General features: G+C 71.9%; 2 protein-coding genes across 2 annotated transcripts; one reads left to right on the top strand and one right to left on the bottom strand.

Moving 5' to 3' along the window:
• Nucleotides 1-289: 289 nt before the first annotated feature.
• Nucleotides 290-5,900, bottom strand: PPP1R1B (protein phosphatase 1 regulatory inhibitor subunit 1B). The gene is given in 10 exon segments (XM_080564785.1): nucleotides 290-618; nucleotides 737-871; nucleotides 1,757-1,822; nucleotides 2,307-2,435; nucleotides 2,683-2,743; nucleotides 2,745-2,759; nucleotides 3,389-3,411; nucleotides 3,894-3,954; nucleotides 4,784-4,946; nucleotides 5,522-5,900. Coding segments are annotated over 9 exon segments (672 nt in total). The 5' UTR covers nucleotides 4,865-4,946; nucleotides 5,522-5,900; the 3' UTR covers nucleotides 290-517.
• Nucleotides 5,901-15,849: 9,949 nt separating this feature from the next.
• Nucleotides 15,850-18,688, top strand: NEUROD2 (neuronal differentiation 2). Its single transcript, XM_080565390.1, has 2 exons — nucleotides 15,850-16,327; nucleotides 17,583-18,688. The coding sequence occupies exon 2, from the start codon at nucleotides 17,588-17,590 to the stop codon at nucleotides 18,656-18,658; it is 1,071 nt and encodes a 356-aa protein (XP_080421516.1). The 5' UTR covers nucleotides 15,850-16,327; nucleotides 17,583-17,587; the 3' UTR covers nucleotides 18,659-18,688.
• Nucleotides 18,689-20,385: the final 1,697 nt, after the last annotated feature.

The raw sequence follows: 20,385 nt of genomic DNA, 5'->3' as shown, positions 1-20,385 counted from the left end.
AACCCCTTTGTAACCCCCCCCCGAGACCCCAGACCGCCCTCCAAGGCGCCTCCGAAGCCCCCCGAGCCCCCCCACCCCCCCCCCGCCCCCCCCCAGCCGCTCGGTGCCGCTCCGTACAGCTCAGCTTTATTGGGGGGGGGGGGGCGCAGGCGGCGCTGGAAGCGATCTCGGGGGGGGGGGGGGGCACGGGGGGCACGGGGGAGGCCGCAGGGCCCTGCCCCACGAAGCCCCCGGCCGGCCACGGAGCTCCTCCAGCTCCCCCCCCCCCCCGAACCCCTCCTGAGCGAGGGGGGCTCCGGGGGGGGGGGGGGCAGCGTGGGGGGGGGGGGGGTCGTGGGGCTGGGGAAGGGGGGGCACGGCGCAGGCGAAGCGCAGGCAACGGCGGGCGGCCAGGCCGGGCGGGGGTGCTCCGGGGGGGGGGCTTGCGGAGCGAAGCAAGGGCGGCTTGCCCCCCCCCCCCCCCGGGGTGGGGGGGGGTCATCGGCGGCCCCGGGGGGGGGGGCGGTGGGCTGCGCGGCTAGCTGGTGCCCGGCGGGAAGGTGGGCGAGGGGCGCTCGGTGCCGGCGGGGCGCGGGGGGGCCTCGGCGAAGCCCACGTGTCGCCGCTCCTTGCTGGCGTCTGGGTGGGGACGGCGGCACGGGGTCAGCGCTGGGGGCCTTGGGGGGGGGGTCCCATGGGTGTGGGAGCTGTGGGACCCCCCCCCTATCCCCCTATCCCCCCCCCCCTCAGCCCGTACCGCTGCCGTCCTCCGGCTCCTCCTCGTCACCCTCCTCGGCCCCCTCGGGGTCCTCGGGGATGTCGGACACGCTGAGCGCCTTCAGGTCCTCCCCGCGCTCGTCGATGCCGCCGGCGAAGGACACCTTCTGGCCCCCTGAGGCAGCGGGACGGTGGCCAACACGGGACGGGGACGGGGACGGGGACGGGGTGGGCCCGGTGGGGGGCACGGGGACGGCCCCGGCCCCAAATCCCCGTGGGGCATCTCAGAGCCCCGTCCCCGCGGTGTTCTCCACCCTGCAGGGTCCCTGTCCCCAGTGGTGGCCCCATCCCTGTCCCTATTTCTACAGCATCCCCGTCCCCACAGTGTCCCCAACCCCACGGCGTCCCCATCCCTGAGGTGGCCTCACCCACAGCCCCAACCCCACCGGGTCCCCATCCCCGCGGTGCCCCCAGCGCCGTGGTTTCCCCGTCCCCATCCCCGTGGTGGCCCCATCCCGGCAGCGCCCACGTCCCCGCCATGTTCCCATCCCTGCGGGGTCACAGTCCCCGCGGCGGCCCCGTCTCCGTCTCTGTCCCCGCTGCTGTCCCCATCTCCACAAGTGTGCCCATCCCCGCAGTGTCCCAGACCCTGCAATGTCTCCGTCCCTGTCCCCATCCCCAGTGTCCCCATCGCCAGTTCCCCCGACCCCACAGTTTTCTCAGTCCCCATCCCCAGCGTCCCTGTCCCCACAATTTCTCCGTCCCTGTCCCCATTCCCGTCCCCATCCCCAGTGTCCCCATCCCCACAGTTTCCCCGACCCCACAGTTTCTCTGTCCCCATCCCCAGTGTCCCTGTCCCCACAATTTCTCTGTCCCTGTCCCCGTCGCCATCCCCATCCCCCTTCCCACAATGTCCCTGACCCCAAAGTTTCTCCGTCCCCCTCCCCACAATGTCCCTGACCCCGAAGTTTCTCTGTCCCCCTCCCCACAATGTCCCTGACCCCGAAGTTTCTCCGTCCCCCTCCCCACAATGTCCCTGTCCCCGCGGTGCCCCCGTTACCTTTCCTCTTGTGCGCCTTGGTGGCAGGGAAGATGCTGCGCTCGGCTCGGACCTGGCTCCCCAGGGCTTCTCGGGGGGTGTGGGGGGGGGGGAAAGCAATGAGGCGGGGGGCAGAGGGGGCGCGGGGCCCCCCCCACAGCCAGCACAACAGGGGGGGGCCCCGGCTGGGGTCAGCACGGCCCCGGGGGCCAGCAGAGGACAGAGATGCTCCCCGGTGGGGACACCGTGACCTCGGCCCCCCCCCTGTGCCCCCACTGCAGCCGGCAGCACCCAGCCCTGTGTCCCCCCCCATCCCTGTGTCCCCCCCCGTCCCCATGTCCCTTCACATCCCTGTGTCCCCCCCCATCCCTGTGTCCCCCTCTCCATTCCTGTGTCCCCCCTCTGTCCCCATGTCCCCCCTGTCCCCACGTCCCCCCATCCCTGTGTCCCCCCTCCATCTCTGTGTCCCCCCTCCATCCCCATGTCCCCACATCCCCATGTGCCCCCCCATCCCCATGTCCCCCCCGTCCCCATGTCCCCCCCCCCATCCCCGTGTGTCCCCCCCACTCACCAGGCTCGAGGGCGCTGTCGGGGTCGCAGGCGCGGGCCAGCTCGTGGTCCCCGTCGTCGGCCTCTCCGTCCGAGCTGTCCCCCCCGGCCAGGCCGCTCTCCAGGTGGGACTGCACGATGCGCTGCATCGCTGCCCAGGCACCCGCGTCAGCACCCGCTGTGCTACTGGGAGCACTGGGAGCACTGGGAGCACTGGGGTTTCCCACGGGGCAGCACCGGGAGAGCCGTAGCAGGGCGGCGTGCCCAGGCGGTGTCCCATGCGCCCGCCGTGCCTCGGTTTCCCCATTCTGACAGCACCGGCCTGGGGGCTCGGCCAGCCCCGGGGGCAGCCCCAAGTGTCCCCCCCCCCTAGGGGACCCGGTCCCTGGGGACGGTACCTTTGAGCGAGGGCGGCGTGTAGGCACACGGGTTGTTCCTCTTTGGTTTCAGCAGGCAGCCCCTCGCCGGAGGCTCGCTGCGGGGCAGAGCGGCCCGGCGGTGTCAGGGACAGGGACACGGCCGGCCCCCGCGCTGGGGACAGCCGTGGTCCTGCACCCCGTGCAAGCTGGGTGCCGTGACGGGGGTCTCGCAGTGGGGACCCCGGGATGAACCCCCCCCCCACACACATAGAGGTTGGTGACACTTTAACAGGGGCCCCGCAATGGGGACCTGGGATGAGACCCCCTGGGACAGGGACCCTACAGTGGGGATCCCGTTATGGGGACCCGAGGCTGAACCCCCCCCGGCGGTGAGGATCCCACAATAGGGACCCCGATGCGGTGTCCCTGTGATGCTGCACCAGGAGCTGGGGGGGGGGGTCAGCGACGAGGACCTGAGCCCCGCGGGGTCCCCGTGTCACCCCACACTTTGCGCAGCCTGACCCCGGTCCCCGTCCCCGCGTCCCCGTCCCCGTGGCGCCGCCGTTCGCCTGTCCCCGGGGCCACGAGGAGGCAGGGAACCGATAAGCACCGGGACCGGGACGGGACGGGGCGGCAGCGCCACGATAACCCCGTGGTGCCCGTGCCACGGCCGTACCGGGGAGCACGGGGGCGGGCAGGGGGCTCCCATGGGGCCGGGGCTCCCATGGGGCCGGCACCCACTCACCTGGTAGGGCAGGGACTCGTCCTCTGTGTCCGCAGCGCCGGGAGAGAGCGGGTGAGCAGGATGGGTGCCGGAGCCAGCACCCCCTGCCCACCCCGCGGCCCCTGTCCTGTCCCTGCCACCCCACCCCGTGTGTGACCCCCCCGTCCCCTCCCTGCCACCACGTCCCAGACCCACCACCCCATACCAGAGGCGACCCCGCGCCCCGTACCCGCCACCAGGTCCCATCCCTGCCACCGCGTCCCACCTCTGCCTCCACGTCCCTTCCCTGCCACCCCATCCACCTGGGAATTGTGTCCCCTGCCGGCCACCTCGTCCCATCCCGGGCACCTTGTCCTGGCCACCTCGTCCCATCTCTGCCACCTTGTCCCATCCTGGTCACCTTGTCCCGGCCGCCTCGTCCCATCCCAACCACCTCGTCCCGTCCCTGGACCAGCCCCCTGCTGTCCCCAGAGCCACCCGTGCCCCGTCCCGTCCCCAGCCGGGCGCCGTCCCTGTCCTGGCTCACCTGGGGACGAGTGCTCGGAGAGCTGGAAGAGCATGGCAGGCGTGGGCCTGCGCCGGCGGATCTGGGGCACAGCGAGCGTCACCGGCCGGCCTGGGGGGTCCCCTCGCCCCCTGCCCGGTGCCCCGGGGCTGAGGACCCCCGCGTCCCCCACCCCAGCAGGGTGCTCAGCAGCGTGGGGCAGGGGACAGGCGCGGTGCCCCACGGAGGGGCCGTGTCCCCATTGCAGGGTCCTCGTGCTGTCCCCAACCTCCCCCCCAGTCCCTCGTGGCCCCCCCCCCGCCCTGCACAGCTCCGGGTCCAGGGCGTGCAGGAGCCGTGTCCTGGGGACGTCCCCTCGGGCTGGGCAGAGCCTTGCTGTCCCCTGCCGTGTCCTGTCCCTGCGTCCCAGCCCTTCCCTCCTGTGCCGTCCCCGTCCCATTCCTGTCCCCTCAGTCCCAGCCCTTCCCTCCTGTCCCGTTCCCGTCCCCGTCCTGCCCCGTCCCCCCGCACAACTCTCCCTCTGCACAAACCCGCGCACCTCGGAGCGCTCCCGTCCTCTCCCCGTCCCATCCCGTCCCCCGATCCGCTCCTGTCCCCTCCGTCCCTCCCATCCCATCCCCACCCTCCTGTCCCCCAGTCCTGTCCCCTCCGGTCCCCCTTGCCCTGCTCTCCCTCTCCCATCCCTCCCCTCCTGTCCCATGCTGTCCCCATCCCATCCCCTGCACGGCTCTCCCCCGCCGGCACCCAGCTCCCCCGGCACTTCGGGACACCCCCATCCCTCCGTGGGACCCCGCCAACACCGGCACCACGGGCGCCCCGGGGTCCCTCAGCACCCCAGGGTCACCGGGCGCGCGGTGCCACGCCGTGGCGCGGGGGACACCGTCGTGACCCCGCTGCCACCCTGCCCTCACCATCTCCACGGCGCGGGGGTCCAGCTGGCTGGGGGGCGCCGGCACCGAGAACTGGATCTTCTTGCGGTCCTTGGGGTCCATGGCCTCGGCCGCGGGGGTCTCCGCCGCTGCTGCCCGGTGCCGCACGGGAGTTCGGCTGCGCCCGGGCTCGGCACGGCGAGGACTGAACGGCGGGAGGTGGGGAAGGCAGAGCCGGCGAGGAGGAGGAGGAGGAGGAGGAGGAAGGAGAGGGAGGGAGGACACGTCTCCTACCAGCACGCTGAATTATTCATCCCCCCGGGCAGGGGGGCCGAGGCCGCGGATAATGAGCCCTCGGGGAGCTTCGGGGAGCCCGTGAGGGGGGCTCGAGCCCGCGGGGGGCCCCTTAACCCGTTCCCCTCCGGGGGGGCCCCAACCGCGGTGGCGGTGGGGGCCGGGCCGGGGCTGGTGGTGGCCATGGGAGTCCCCGGTAGCCAGTGCCTCAGTTTCCCTGCAGGGCAATGGGGGCATCGGGGCAGCCCGGGCGGGGGGGACAACGCAGGGCACGGCCTCGGGGCTGCCCCACGGCACGGGGACAGCCAGCCCGGGACAGGATCTGCCTGGGGGGCAACCATGGGGGACAGACCCTGCAGGCACGGTGGGGACACGGGACCCCAAAACGTCCCGTCCTCCTCGTGCTGGGGGGGCCCCGTGCTGCCACCAGCCGTGGCCCTGGGGTGTCACGGAGGCAGGGGACCGCGCCGCCACCCCAAGCCGTACCTGGCTCTGCCCCGGCCGGTTTCCCCACGGAAAATTCCACCAAACCCCAAACTTCCTTCCTCGAAGAGCAGCGGGGGGGGGGTGAATCCGCCCGGCCCCCGTTCCCACACCTCCACGTATTAAAACCCGGGTGACTTTGGCCGGGCCGTGGGAGCGGGGACGCACCCACCCCTGGCACGGCTCCAGCCACCGGCGAGGTCCCGGCCGGCCCCGTGCCCACGCGGTCGGTGCCCGGCGCTGCACGTGGCGGGCTCTGCCCCCGGCCCCGCACGGGACAGCTGCTGGCAGCCGGACCTCGGCCACGGGACACCGGGGCCGTCCCGGCCGGGGCCGGGGGCCAGGCGGTGCCGTTGGCGCTGAGGAAGGCGGCGCTGGCGCGGAGCGAGGAAGGGGGGTGCCGGGTGCTGGCTCCAGCCCCCGGATCTCCCGGTGCTCCAACGGCTGCGGGTGGCTGCGGGCCAGGAGCCGTGGCTGGAGCAAAATATTTACCCGCGTGGCACGGTGCCACGGAGCAGCCTCCCGCCCGCCCAGCCCCGTACGGCCCCGTACGGCCCCGTGCGCCCGCACCAAGGTGCAAACAGCCCCCTGCGTCCTCGTGGGCACGGGCTGTGGGGGCCGAGCCCCCGCGTGGGCACAGCCCAGGGAAGGATGGTGCGGAGAGGGATGGGGGGGGGGTGAAGCTGGGCTCCCTCGGCTGCCCCATGCCAGGTGCCAGGCCCCGAGCATCGTCCCCATCCCCATCCCCGTGTGGGACCCACGGTTGTTATGGCAACAGGTCCCCGGGCTCCTTCCCGCTGCCGTTCCCGCTCCTCCCGCACGTGAAGGCGCAGAGCGAGGGGGTGGCCGGGTCCCCTCCCCGCGCTGCGGCAGCGCGAGCACCCACGGGCCCCGGGAACGGCCCCCGGGAACGGCCCCCGCCTGCGCCCACGCGGCCCCGCGGCACGGCCGGGCCGGGTGCAGGGGTGCACCGGTGGTCGTGGCACCGGCACCGTGCCGGGGAGGGGACGTGGTGCCCCGGCCCCTGCCCCGACACCGTGCCACGACCTGGCGATGGACGTGGCCCCGCTCTTGTGGGGTCGGCCTCGGCCAGGCCCTGCAGGCACCCAGGCCGCTGCCGTGCCGTGCCGTGCCATGCCGTGCCGTGCCGTGCCGTGCCATGCTGCGGGGGCTGCAGCTCCTCACGGCAGCGAATATTCCTGCAGAGAAAGTAAAAATAGCAGCAGCAGGGCTCGGGGAAGCGGCGCTCGGCCCCCAACCGTGGAGGAGCGGGAGCCTTCGCCACCGGCACGGGGACGACGGGGACTTGGGGACGGGGCGGAGGGGCGGACGGGGCGCCGTGGGGGAACGGGGTGCTGCGGGGACACCGTGGGAACGGGGAGGTGGAGGGTCGGGGTACGGGGGGACAGCGTCCTGGGGACTGGACGCCATGGGGATGGCGCATCCTGGGGACGGGGGACCAAGGGGACAGGGGACCAAGGGGACGGAGCACCCTGGGGACGGGGCGCCATGGGGATGGAGCACCCTGGGGCCAGGTCCCCGTGGGGATGGGGCGTCGCGGGGCCAGGGCACGCGGGGCACGAGGCGCCGGGGGGCCGGGAGGTTGCTGGGACTGGGACCGAAAGGTGAGTGTGGGGGTTGGGGAGGGGGAGGGGCGATGGAGGGGGAGTGGCTCGAGGGGAGGGCAGTGGGTGCTGAGGGCCGGGACCCCCCCCACCATGAACCCCCCCTAGGGCCGGGCACCCCCTTTCTTCCCGGCCTGGGTTGCGGGGGTCCTACCCGGCCCTGCAGGGGGGCTGGGGACCACTCCTGGGGACCCCCCCTTGCTCCTGGGGTCCCCCCCTGCTCCCCCAGGGCTGGGCACCCACTGCCCCCCCCCCCCATGCCCCCCTGCAGCCCCTGCCAGGCACAGGCCCCCCCTCCCCTCCCCACCACAGCCCCCCCAGCCCGCAGCGGGGGCGGTGGGGGGGGGGGGGGGGACGGGAGCTCCCCGGGGTGCAGAGGAGGTGCCGGGTGTGGGAACACGCGTGGGAACGCGCGTGGGAGCAGGCGGGGGTGGCGGGCGGGGGGGGGGGGGGGGGGGGCCACGGGAGCCTTAACCCCTTCCCTGCTGGAAGCCCCCCCTCCAGCGAGAAGCCCTGGGGTGCTGCAGAGGGAAGGGGGCACCGGGGGGCTGCCCCCTCCCCAAACGGCACTGCACCGGGGGGCGTGCGGCACGGTGCCCCCCCCCCTCCGCGGACCTCTCTGTGCGCCATGGGGAAACTGAGGCACGGAGAAGCGGGGGCAGGACCGGGGGGGCTACAACCCCGTAACCCCCCCACACCTGGGGGGCTCCCACCCCATATCCCTTCCAAAAAGGGGAGGGGGGCTCCAACGCGTCCCCGTGTCCCCAGCAGGGTGGCGGGGGGGACACACACACACGGGCCCACGGCCCTGCAGGACGGGGGGGTCCTGTCCCCGTCCCCATCTCCGTGTCCCCAGCAGGGGGGGCGGGGGCCGCGCCCCCCCCTCCCCGTCCCCGGTGCCACCGGCGCTGCAGCGCGCGGCCGGCAGGTGTCAGCCCCGGCGCGGTGGCACGGCGGGGCCGGGGCTGGCACGGGGGGGGGGGGGGCCGCGGCGGAACCGGGACCGGAGCGGCTCCCCCGGTCCTCCCGGGGCTGCCCCGCGTAACAGCGGGGGGCTCCGGGGCGAGCACCGGCCGCAGATGCGCATCCCCCCCCCCCAGGGTACCCGGGGCCGGGCTCATCCTGCGCCGGGGGCTGCGGGGTTAAACCGGGGGAGGTGGCGGGGGGGGTGGGGGGGACACCCCGCTGCCTGGCTCCCGAGGAGGGGAGGGGGCAGCGGTGAGAGAAGGAAAAAACCGGGGGGGCGTCACCCAGCCGTGCCTCAGTTTCCCCACCCATAAGACGCATCCTGGGGCCAAAGCCCCCGGTGCCACCTTCCCCCAGGGACGTGACCCCAGGGGACGTGACCCCAGGGGATGTGACCCCAGGGGACCCCCCCCAGCCTGTGCCCACCCCACCGCCGTGCCCTGCCGGGGTGGGCTCTGTGGGGGCCACCCAGCCCCGCTCCCCCCCCCCCAGCCCCGCAGGGACCCCTGGCGGGGAGGGCGGCCGGCCGGCCCGTGCCGAGCCCCGGGCGCGAGCGCAGCCCAGTTTGCTGCCTCCATTCCCAGAAGAAAGACTAAAGTTAAAACATCTGTTAATTTATAAACCAATTTAACCATGACTGGTTAATAAATAGCTAACAGCTGCCAGCCCCGCTACCCTGCCGCCCCGGAGAGGGGCACTCTGGGAGCGCGGGCGCGAGCGATTCCCCCAGCCGGGCTCGCGGCTCTCGCGAGCTCTCCCCCCCCCCTACCTTGTCCCCCCCCCCCATTGTTGTGCCTCGTCCCCAGCGGGTGTCCCCGAGGTCCCCTGGGGATGCGGGTGGCCCGGCCGCGTGCGGGGCAGGCGGTGGCGGCCACGCGGCGAGGGCCGGGGTTTGCCGTGGGGAGCACGGTGCCCGCGGCGAGGGTGGCGCCGCTGCAGTGCGGGGTCCTGGGCAAGGGGCTGCCCTGCAGATCCACGCGGGGAGGGACACGCGGGCAAGGCAGCGGGTACAAACGCTGAGAGGTGCCTGGGAGGGTGCCCAGGCTCTGGGGGGGGACAGGGGACAGTGGCACCGAAGTCCCTGTTGTGGGCAGCATCGAACAGGGTGGCCGAGCACAGGCTGCAGCCCCTGCCTCGCCTGCCTGCAGGGTGGGGACATGGGGACATGGGGGCACAGGGACACGGGGACATGGGGACACAGGATCATGGGGAAACGGGGACACAGGGACATGGGGACACGGGAACATGGGGACACGGGGACATGGGGACACAGGAACACGGGGACACGGGGACACAGGGACATGGGGACACAGGGACATGGGGACACAGGAACATGGGGACACAGGGACATGGGGACACAGGAACATGGGGACACGGGGACATGGGGACACAGGGCCACGGGGATATGGGGACACAGGATCATGGGGAAACCGGGACACAGGGACATGGGGACACAGGGACATGGGGACACAGGGATATGGGGACATGGGGTCACAGGGCCACAGGGACATGGGGGCACGGGGACACAGGGATATGGGGACACTGGATCATGGGGACACAGGGACATGGGGACACAAGGATATGGGGAAACGGGGACGCAGGGACATGAGCCCCTGCAGGTGGCTGGGATGTTCTGGTGGGTGCTGACATCGGGGAGCTGGGGGCGTGCCGGGTGTGTGCGCACAGAGCAGGTGCATGCACGGAGCGTGCAGGGGGTGTGTGCAGGGGATGTGCACGTGTGTGTGTGTCTGCGTGTGCAGGGGATGTGCACGGGCGTGCGTGTCTGTGTGTGCAGGGGATGTGCACGTGTGTGCGTGTCTGTGTGCAGGGGAGTTGCATGAATGTGTGTGCCTCTGTGTGCAGGGGATGTGCCCGTGTGTGTGTGTGTGCGCACAGTTTTGTATGCTTGCAGGGGCTGTGCAGGGCTGCGTGCGCAGGGTGCGTGTGCAAGGAGTGCACAGGGTGGTGCCCATGCACGTGCAGGGGCCGTGCGTGCCCCCTCCCAGTGGAGCCACAACTCCCCGTTTCTCCTCGGCGCCCAGTGTCCCCGTGGGACCGTGGCACGTCCCTCGGCCTGTGCGGGACGGCGCGGGACGGCTGGAGCATCCTCGGGGCCGCGCGGATCCAGGAGGGCAGCGGGCACAGAAGGACCTGGCCGAGCGATGGACGGGGAGGCGGGGACCCCCCCCGAACCCCCAGCACCCATCCCCACCGCCCGGGGCCGAGCAGGGTCACCGTGCCGGGCGCGAGCCCCTTCCCGTCCACGCGTGCACCGACACATGTCGCAATAGTAATGTAATTTGTAAGTTAACAATGGGCAGCTTGAGGTTTATATTTAATTACAACGTTTGCACCAACCTGAACTCACCCTTATTCATCAATAATGCATGGGTTTGTGTTTATCGCTGCTTAATTAATCTGTGCTTACGACAATTAAAGGCTTGCAAAATCCCCAAAGGTGGCAGCGGGGAGCGGCTGCGCAGCGGCAGCGGGAGCAGGAGCCAAGAGGGGAGCAGCGGCCGGGGCCCCCCCCGGCTGGGCAGGGGGTGAGGGCAGGGAGCAGCCCCCTGCCCATGGGGACGACCCCGCCGCGTGCCTCAGTTTCCCCGGGGACGCGCTCTGCGCCCCCAGAGCCCCGCAGCCCTCCTCGCCCGCCTTCTCCCCGCGTGCCGCTCGTGCTGCCCGGCTCGTCCCCTTCTCCTCCATCCCTTCGCCCTCCCGGGCCGGGTGCCAGGAGCGGGGGCCGGGGGTGGGCAGGGGGGGGCCAGGCCAGCTCTGCGCCTTTAAGCGCGGCGCGGCGCGGCTGTCCCGGATCAGCCGGAGCGCCTATTAAAATTTTATGCGAAGTGTAAATGGGCCAGGTCTCCAGCTTCCCGCTCCCTCCGAATGATTTATTACTCGCAAATACCACAGAACTAATTAGTATAGTAATTAATTAATACGAATTTGCATATTTGCATGTGCAATTAGTGCAGTGGAGTGATTACTCTGAAAATGAGAAGTTGGGCTCGTCAGATGGCAGTGTGAACTGGAGTGGAAAAGCCTCGTGCAAATGAACCCGGGCGGCGGCGGCACGCGGCGGCATGCGGCCCCGGCCCCACGCCGCGCCGGGAGCCCGCCAGGCCCCACGCGGGTCCCTTGCCATGGAGGGAGGGGGGGCTCTGCCCCAAGACCCCCCCCCCCAGCCTGGGCCTGGCCCCGGGCCCCCGCCATGGGGACCGCTCCATCCATCGGCCATCTCCATGGCGACTCGCCGTGCCAGGCGCATCTCCATGGCAACGGGCCGCAGCCTCGCCATGGCGACTGTCGTCACCGGCGCCGTGTCGCCATGGAGACTGCATCCCCCCCCCCCCCCCAGCCCCCCCCCATCACGGCTCCCCAAATCCAAGCCCTGCCGAGCCCCCCCCACCCGTTCCCCAATGGTGCCGATGGGGGTCCCGATGCTCCCCGGGGTGGGGGCCCCAAAGCCCCGGGGTGGGGGGTGGGGGGGCCTGGAGCACCTGGGAATTGGGGGCGGAGGGGGCCCAAAGCACCCAGGGGTGGGGGCGTGAGGGTCCTGAAATATTGGGCGCTGGGGGGGCCCACATTGGCCTGGGGGGCGAGGAGAGCCAAGCCCCACGATGACAGCACAGGGCCGGACCCACCGCCATGGACTGGCGCCTTGAGGCCCCCCCCGGGGGGGGGCCCAGCACCCCCCCCAGCCCCACAGCCCCTATTCTGCCCCTTTTCCTTTGTCTCTGACGCCACCCCAATCCCCCTCGTTGGTGTCCCCAAGCCCCCCGCCCCGCTGCACCCTGCCGTCACCGAGCGCGTGGCCGGGACGGCCACCTTGGGGACATCAGGGGGACAGCGAGCTGGGCCATAGGCTGGGGGGGGGGGGACGCTGGAGGGGGGGGCACGGCCGCGGGCAGCCCCCGCACGCCGCGTGCCCCCTCCATCGCGCCCCGCCGGCTCCCCGCAGCAGGCCCAAGCGGATGCCATCTGCTGTGGGGGGGCCGGGGGGGGGGCCGGCGCCAGCAGCGCTCCGTCAGCCGCGTCGCGTTGTGCCCACGCTGGTGCCACCACCGGGCTGTGTCCCCCCCCCCCCCCCCCAGTGCCCCCCCTGCCCCAACCTTTGGTTCTTGGGGCCTTGTGATGTCACAGCCCCGTGGCTGTGATGTCACGGCCCATTGTGACCTCACAGGTGGCCCTGTGACCTCACAGGTGGCCCTGTGACCTCACTGCAGGCAGCTCTGGTGGCACAGCCACAGCCCCCCCCCCCCCCCCAATGGGCCCCCAAGCGGTGCAGGGGCACAGCAGCAGAGAGGGGCTGGGACCACCCCAGCGACCACCGGGTGACAAAGGGGACCCGAGCCCCAGGACCCCCGGCCCCCACCCGAGACCCCCCCCAAGGCTCCGGCACTTTCCCACCGGGGACAATTCCCAGGCGTCTGCCCGGGTGACACCGCGGGTGACACCGCGCTCCTCCCAGCCACGCGGACGAGTGACAATGGGTGGCAGGGGATGGCGTCTGGGATGGCGGCAAAGGGTCCTCGGACCCCTCCCATGGCCAGGAGCCCCCCAGGGCCTCGGGGCCGGTCACAGCCTCTCCCCATCCTCCTCCTCCTGCAAAAGAAAGAGAATTTTCTGACAGCTCCCCACAGCTCCTGGCTGAGCCCCAACCCCGCCCGCCTCAAGACCGCCCCTTTCCGCCCTGCCCTGCCTCAGTTTCCCTCTGCCACCGGCTCCCCCCACCCCAGGCTCTCCGTCCAGCCCAGGACCCTGCGGTCCCACAGCAGGGACACCCGCGCAGGGCACCCGCAGCCCCGTCCCCCCCCCTGAGGTGCCCCCGCCCTGCAGCCAGGGACCTGCTCACCGCTGACTCCACGGCACCCGGGGACGGCTCCCACGAGGGAGAGCTGCTCCGGGGCCACTTTGTCCCCACGGGCAGCAGGGCCGGGGCCGGGGACAGGGATGGAGCCGGGGACAGGCTCAGCTCCCGCCGCTCTCTTCCTGCGCTGACACATCCCCGGCGGTGGCTGCGCCGCGCGTTCGCGCATCCATCTCTCCCAGCCTTCACCTCCCAGAAATATTGCAGCACGGAGCCAGCTCCATCTGGCAGCGCGGCTCCCCCCCCCCCCCCGCCGCGGCTCGCGGGGAGACGCCGAAATGGCCCCCAGCCGGCCCCGCCGGAGCTCAGCCCCACGCCGAGGGGGCCAGCAACCCCCGTGCCCCCGTTTCGGCCCCCTCCCAGGGGCCAGTGCCCCCCCTCCCCCGAACGCCCGCGTGCCCCCTCTGCCACCACCGCTTTCTGGGGCTGAGTCACATCACCACCTCCGGGAGATGCCACCGCTCTGGGCACCGTCCCCATCCGTCACCCTCCTGCGGCAAGGAAGGGGAAGGGACACGGGGGGGGGGGTTGGTGGAGGAAAGGGCTTCGATCGGCACCGAAACGCCCGGCCCTGGCTGCCCGGAGAGGTCAACGCGGCCTCGCCTCCGCCCTCCTGCCCCGCAGCCCCGTTCCCACAGCGCTCGGGGCCGGATCCTGCGCATGTAGCCCCCAGTGCCACGGTGCTGGGGAGCCCCGCTCGCTGCCCTGGGTGAGCCCTGCACCGAAATCAGGATGGGGCTGCCCCACGCCCCACATCGCCCACACCTCCGGCAGCCGCAGCGGAGGGGACGGCGTGGGGACGGCGCGGGGACAGCGCGGGGGTCCTGCACGGGCCGGCCGAGGGTGTGCGGCACCGCCGCGGCCCCAGCACAATTAAGCAGCCAGTTTGGGTTTTCATCTCCCCGTGCCCCTTTCATCTGCGCTCCCTGTTTCATGTCTCCACTTTCTTCTCTCTCCAAGCGGCTGTGCATGCTGATGAGGCGCCAGCCCCGCTCCCAGCCCTCGCCACGCGCCTGCTGCTAATGAGGCTTTAAAGGATGCGCCCGGCCGGGCCATGCCGGCTCCTCCTGCCCCTACCCCAGCCCCTCACGGGCCGGGGTGGCTGCGCTCGCTGACCCCCGGGCGTCCGCTTGGCCTCGGGCAGCCCCGGAGCCCTGCGCATCCCCTGGGCCACGGCGCTGCCCACCCAGCGACGCCTGAAAAATGGAGGTGGCGGCGAGCGAGGGAGCTGGAGCCCCGCTGCGATGCGCCGGGAGCCTTCGTCCCAGCGGGGCTCTCGCCCCTGCCGGGCACCGCAGGAGGATGTGGCACCGGCACCGGCACCGGCACGGCTGGGCCCTGCCTCCCCGCAGGCCGGCGCCAGCCCAGGTGCCATCTGCTTGGCCGCAGCCGTGAGTGACAGCGTGCGAGCTGTCCCCCCCCACCACCCCCCCCCCCCGCTGCCGGTGGAGGTCCCCCTGTCACGTGCCAGCCCCGTCACCTGCACCGGGGCGGTGGGAGACGCGGCCGCTGGCACAGACCCCGCGGCCGGGCACGGCGAGCCCTTTGTCTGCGTGCAGGCAGCAGCCCCGGCCACCGCCGGGCCACCGCGTCCCCAGCGTGTCCCCACGGCACGTGCCCGGTGTCGCCAGGCCTGTTTGGGGACACGGGCCTGCGTGCAGGGCTGCCATCTGTGTCCCTTGAGCCGGGCACGGGGCTGGGGGCTCATGGGGATAGAGGGGACCCAGGGTGGAGCCGTGGTGGCCGGGAATTTGCGAGGGCCCCAGGGGCAGCAGTGGCTGCAGGGGGAGCGGGGGGGCCCAGAGACACCATGCACCCAGGGGTGCCCCCGTGACTGAGCCAGGGGGGGTCTGGTCCCATGGGGGGGCGTGGGCATTCACAGCCTGTGCACGGTGCACGGTGCACGGCCAGGACAGGGCTGTCCTCAGCCTGGAGGGGACACACGACCCCTGGGGACATGTCAGGGGGCACCACCCCCAGGCCCTGCCGGGGGCACCCAGCCCTCACCAGCACCGGGATGGGCCCGGGGCCGCCCTGCTGCCGTGTGGGGCCGGAGCGGGGCAGGCGCCAGCACAGGTCCCTGGGCTCTCCCCTGACATCGCCTGCGCCAAGTTGCAAACCCAAGGGAAACGCAGCAGCCATTTTTGGCTGGCGCATGCAGCGGGGCCGGCACAATGGGGCCGGGTGCCGGCAGCTCCCAGGGGTGCCGGGAGGTGCTGGGGGTGCCAGGGTGCTGCCGGAGGGTGTGTGGTGCTGCAGCGGGCAAGGAGGCACACGGCAGACAAAGGCCTCATGGGCGGCACCGCGGCACAGCTGGGCCTCGGCCGCCGGCACCGAGGGACCCGCGCATGGCCTCAGGGATCGGCGTGCACCCCGCGTGCACTGGGGAGATCGTGCATGCATGTGCCTGTGTGTGTGTGTGTGTGTGTGTGTGTGCATGTACGTGTGTGTGCGTGCACTCAGGAGGGTGCCAAAGGCTGGACGTGTTTTTTGCGCAGGGCCGTGCCGGTGGCTTTGCAGAGAAAGGCTGGCACCGGTGCGCAGCCCGGGGGGGCGTCGGAGGGGGCCGGGGACACTGGCGGAGCCACCACGTGTGGGGACCGTCGGCCCTGCAGCCCCCCGCCCTCCCCACGCCACAGGCAGCCCCTGCCCACACCGGCGTGGCCGAAATGGGCACCGGCACCGCCGCCACCTCCCGTGGGCCCTGCCCGGCCGCAGCCCCCAGCCCACGCCGTGCCCCCGCGCCGCAGCCAGCCCCGCTCGGCTGGCGGCTGCGGGTGGGGAAGGAGCCGGGCGAGCCGCCGCGCCGTTTTGCAGCGAGCCGCAGATGCCAGCTCGCGGCGAGGGTCCCCGTGGCGTCCCCCCCTCGCCCCGGCACCCCCGGCCACCCCCGGCACGTGCAGGCCGAGCAGGGTGCCCGGCTCCCCGCCGCCCTGCCCGCTCGCTCCATTGTTCAGCCCCAGCCCTGCTATCGCCTGCATCTCGCCCAGGTCCCATTTTGCGGCGTGTAGGCAGATCTGTAGATTTGGAAGGGTTTTTTTTTTTTTTTTTTTTTTTTTTTTGAGTACAGAGTGACAGATGGCGAGTCCTCCTTCCCCAGAGAGACAAATCTCCCTGAATGCAAGCGCATGTCAATCATTAGCTCTCATGTGATAGCTCTCGCGCATGACGTGCCAACCATATGGCACTGGCAGCAGAGCTGGTACCCCCTTTGCTGGGTAGAGATGCCACTCTCGCCTCCTTTTGGATAGAGGACTGCAGGAGGCTGGAGCACCTCAAGGAGCCGCGTCCTGGTCCCAGAAGATGCTGGGAACAATGAAATAAGAATTCCTCCAGTCAGCGCCGAAGGTGAGTTATGTAAGAAGTGGAGGGCTGGGAGGGCAGCGGAGGAAACTTGAATGGAGAAAAGGCAACTTCCATGTTGATTTTGTTTCTCCGCCACGTCTCGCCCTTTTTTTCCCCCTTCTTTCGTTCTCCCCCATCCCTCGCTTCCCCCGGTCCCCGCCGGCCCCGCAGGTGGATTTTTCCCCCCGACACCCCCTGGAGGTGGGGGGGGGGGGGGCAGGGGCATTTCCCCCCCCACACCCCGCCGCCCCCCTCCTCCCCCCCCCCCCGCGGTGGCCGCGCCCGGGGCTCCCGGGGCGGCGCGGTCCCGCCGGGACGGAGCGGGCAGCGGCGGCCGCCCCGCATCAACGAAATCGGAGCGGAGCCGCGGCGCCGCCGCCCCCGGGGGCCCCTGCCCGCCGGAGCCGCCCCCCCGCTCCCCCGCGGCGCCCCCGGCCCCCGCCCCGGGCGGCGCCCCCCGCCCCGGCCCCGCCGCGCCGCCCGGCCCCGGGGGCGACCCCGCGGGCTCCGCCGCCCGCGCCCCCCCCCCGCGCCCCCCACCGGGGAGGGGGGGGCCCCGGGCACGGCCGCCCCCGCCGCCCCCCGCCGCGCCGCCGTTCGCTGCCGCCGCGGTTTGCGGGCCGCGCTCCGCCGGCGGCCCGGGGGGGGGGGCTCCGGGGCGGCGGGGCTCGGGGGGGGGGCCCGGCAGGAGCTGCCCCGGTCGGGGGTGGGGGGCGGCAGGGAACGGAGGTGGGGGGCGCGGGGGTGGGGGGCACGGCCGCGGTCGGGCTGCCCGGCCCCGGGACGGCGGCGGCGGAGCCGTGGCCGGAGCCGTTTCGGCGGCGGCGGCGGGGAAAAGTTGGAGGCGTCGAAGAGGGGCCGCGGCCCCGGGGCCGGCCCGCGGGGGCTCCGGGCCGGGGGGCGCCGGGGCGGGGGGCGCGGGGAGGGGGCGCGGCGACCGCCGGGGGAGCGGGGCGGCGGCGGGGGGAAGGAACCGGGGAGAGGGGGGGGGGACGGACCCGGGGCGCGGCGCCCCGCCCCGAGGGTGCCCCGGTGCCCCCGGTGCCGGGCAGCCCGGGCGGGGGGCGGCGGGGGGCGGCCCCTCCGCGCATTCGTTTTCGCCTCCCCGGGGCCGCTCCCGGGGCCGGGGAACGGCGGCTCCGCCCGCGCCCCCCCCCCCCACCTCCTCCTTCCCCGGAGGCCGGCGGCGAGCCCCGGCGGGGCGGGGGCGGCGGGGCCGGTTCGGCCGCGGTAACGGCGCTCTTTGCCCCCGCTGCAGCCATCATGTTGACGCGACTTTTCAGCGAGCCCAGCCTCATCCCCGAAGTTCAGAAATTCTCCAGCTGGGCCGAGGAGTGCGAGGAGGATGCCCGCAGCGACAAGGAGGAGCGGAAGGGTAAGGGCTGCGCCCTCCCCGAGGAGCCGCCCGAGGGCTCGCTGGGGGAGAGCAAGGAGGAAGGGGAGCTAGGCGGGGACGAGGAGGAGGAGGAGGAGGAGGAGGAAGGCCTGGAGGAGGCCGAGGGCGACCGGCCCAAGAAGCGCGGCCCCAAGAAGCGCAAGATGACCAAGGCGCGGCTGGAGCGCTCCAAGCTGCGGCGGCAGAAGGCGAACGCCCGCGAGCGGAACCGCATGCACGACCTGAACGCGGCCCTGGACAACCTGCGCAAGGTGGTGCCCTGCTACTCCAAGACCCAGAAGCTGTCCAAGATCGAGACCCTGCGCCTGGCCAAGAACTACATCTGGGCCCTCTCCGAGATCCTGCGCTCGGGCAAGCGGCCCGACCTGGTGTCCTACGTGCAGACTCTGTGCAAGGGGCTCTCGCAGCCCACCACCAACCTGGTGGCCGGCTGCCTGCAGCTCAACTCCCGCAACTTCCTGACGGAGCAGGGCCAGGAGGGGGGCCGCTACCACGGCCCCAACGCCTCCTTCGCCGTGCACCCCTACCCCTACCCCTGCTCGCGGCTGGCCGCGGCGCAGTGCCCGCCGCCCGCGGGGCCCGGCTCGCACGGGCTGAGGACACACAGCTACTGCGCCTCCGCCTACGAGAGCCTCTACGGCAACGCGTCCCCCGACTACAACAGCTCGGAGTACGACGGCGGGCTCAGCCCCCCCCTGTGCATTAACGGCAACTTCTCCCTCAAGCAAGACTCTTCCCCCGACCACGAGAAAAGCTACCACTACTCTATGCACTACTCGGCGCTGCCCGGCTCCCGCCCCGCCGGCCACAACCTGGTCTTCGGCTCGGCGGGGATGCGCGGGGGGGTGCACTCCGAGAACATCTTCCCCTACGACATGCACCTCCCGCACGAGCGGGGCCCCATGTACGAGGAGCTCAACGCCTTCTTCCACAACTGACCCCCCCCCACACACACACCCCGGCCCCGCCGCCGCCCCCTCCCCGTGCCCGCCCTCCTCCTCCTCCTCCTCCTCCCCCCCCCCCCCCCGCAGCCCCGGCCGGGGGGGCCGCGGCGGCCCCGCGGACCGGCCCCCGGGGCTCCGCCGTGGGCTTTGGTGCAATATGGGGACCCGGCCCCGGCGGCGGGTCCCCGAGCCCCGTGGGGACAAAGTGCTTTTTTTTGGAGGATTTCTCCTCTTTTTTTTTTTTTTTAAAAAAAATTATTATTATTATTTATCCCGCGAGGGGGGGGGGCGCCGAGCGCTGCCCAAGGCCCCCCCGGCAGCGGCGGAGGCGCGCCCGCAGCCCGGCCCGGGGCGCTGGGTCGGGCCGCGTCGTTTGCTTTTTAATTCGTTTTTATTTCTCGCCCCCCAACACCCCCCCCCCGCCCCGCCCCGTACGGTTTTGGGCCGTTTCTCCCCTCCGCCGCCGTGAGCCCCCCCGAGCATTGGACACCCGCTGCCCCGGCCCGTGGGAGCGAGAGGAGAGCGCGCTGCGGCGCGGAGCGAAACTTTCCGAAGCAATAAAGAGGCGAAACGGAGACCCCAATATTTCTATCTATGCAAGCAGGCCCGGCCCGGCGGACGCTCAGAGATGCACTTTGCTTTGGGGGGGCCCGGCCCGGCCCCGCTCCCGGCCCCGGTGCCCGGAGCTCCTCTCGCAGCGCGTGTGTCAGGACGTTTTTTACCTGTTTTAAAAAACTTGAAACGGAAAAACAAAAAAAAAAAAAATAGGAAAAAAAAAAAAAAAAGAAAAAAATTGCAGAGCCGCCCCGGTTTTCCCGAGCTGGCGGAGCCGGGGCCGGGCACGGCAGGGCAGCCCGCAGCTATGCAAGCGGGAGCGGCCGGGGCTGGCGGGGCTCCGGCGGGGCTGGCGGCGCCCCGGCCCCCGCGGCTCCCGGTCCCGAGCCGGCCCCTTCGTCTTCGCCCCGGTGTGATGCATTCCTTCGGTCGGGAGACGCCGGAAACCGGAGATAACGCTATTTTTGAACCTGCCCGCACCACCTTAGAGAAACCAGCATTTTTAGAGACCAGGGAGAAGGAGGAGGATTTCTGAGAAATGTTTTAAAAACGAAAACAAACAAACAAAAAGTTTTGCAAAAAAAAAACAAAACACAAAAACAGAAAAAAAAAACAAAACCAAGAAAAAAAACAAAACAAAACAAAAAAACAGTTGTAGCAAAGGGGACCCGCCTGTCCGACACCAGAAGTGCTTTCGTGTTTCTGTTCCGTTTCATTTCGATTAATAAATATTTATGGCCAACGATATGCAAGAGCCCCCCCCGCGCCGGGACCGCGCCCGCTCCGCGCCCCCCGCTCCCCGCCGCCGCGGACACTGCTTGGCGGCGGGGGCGGCGCGGGGGCTCCGGGCCGGGGTCCCGGCACCACCACTGCATGCATCGGCCCCCCCCGGGCCCCCCCGGCCCGCTGGACGCTTGCAGCCCCGCGGCGGCGGCCCCCGCCAGGACTTCTCGGCCGTGACGAGCCGCGGCCGGTGCGATGCGAGGCGAACCTGTAATTACCGAGCGTCCTTCGACGGCGATTAATAAATATTCAATGTTGACTCCGCCGCCTTCGCCGCTTTCCTTCCGACCCGCCCGCCCCGGGGCACGGAGGGGGGGGATAACGGGGGGCGGGTGGGGGGCGGCGGAACGACCCCCGCCCCGCGCCGGACCCCGGGACCGGCC

This window comes from Anser brachyrhynchus, assembly GCF_964034855.1.
Source record: "Anser brachyrhynchus genome assembly, chromosome: 22".
In the NCBI taxonomy this organism is placed as follows: domain Eukaryota; kingdom Metazoa; phylum Chordata; class Aves; order Anseriformes; family Anatidae; genus Anser; species Anser brachyrhynchus.
Note: the sequence above shows the minus strand (reverse complement) of the source record. Positions and strands in the feature narration are given on the sequence as shown.

What these genes read in the sequence shown, in the direction of transcription:
- NEUROD2 (XM_080565390.1), top strand. Translation starts at nt 17,588, where the DNA reads ATGTTGACGCGACTTTTCAGCGAGCCCAGCCTCATCCCCGAAGTTCAG.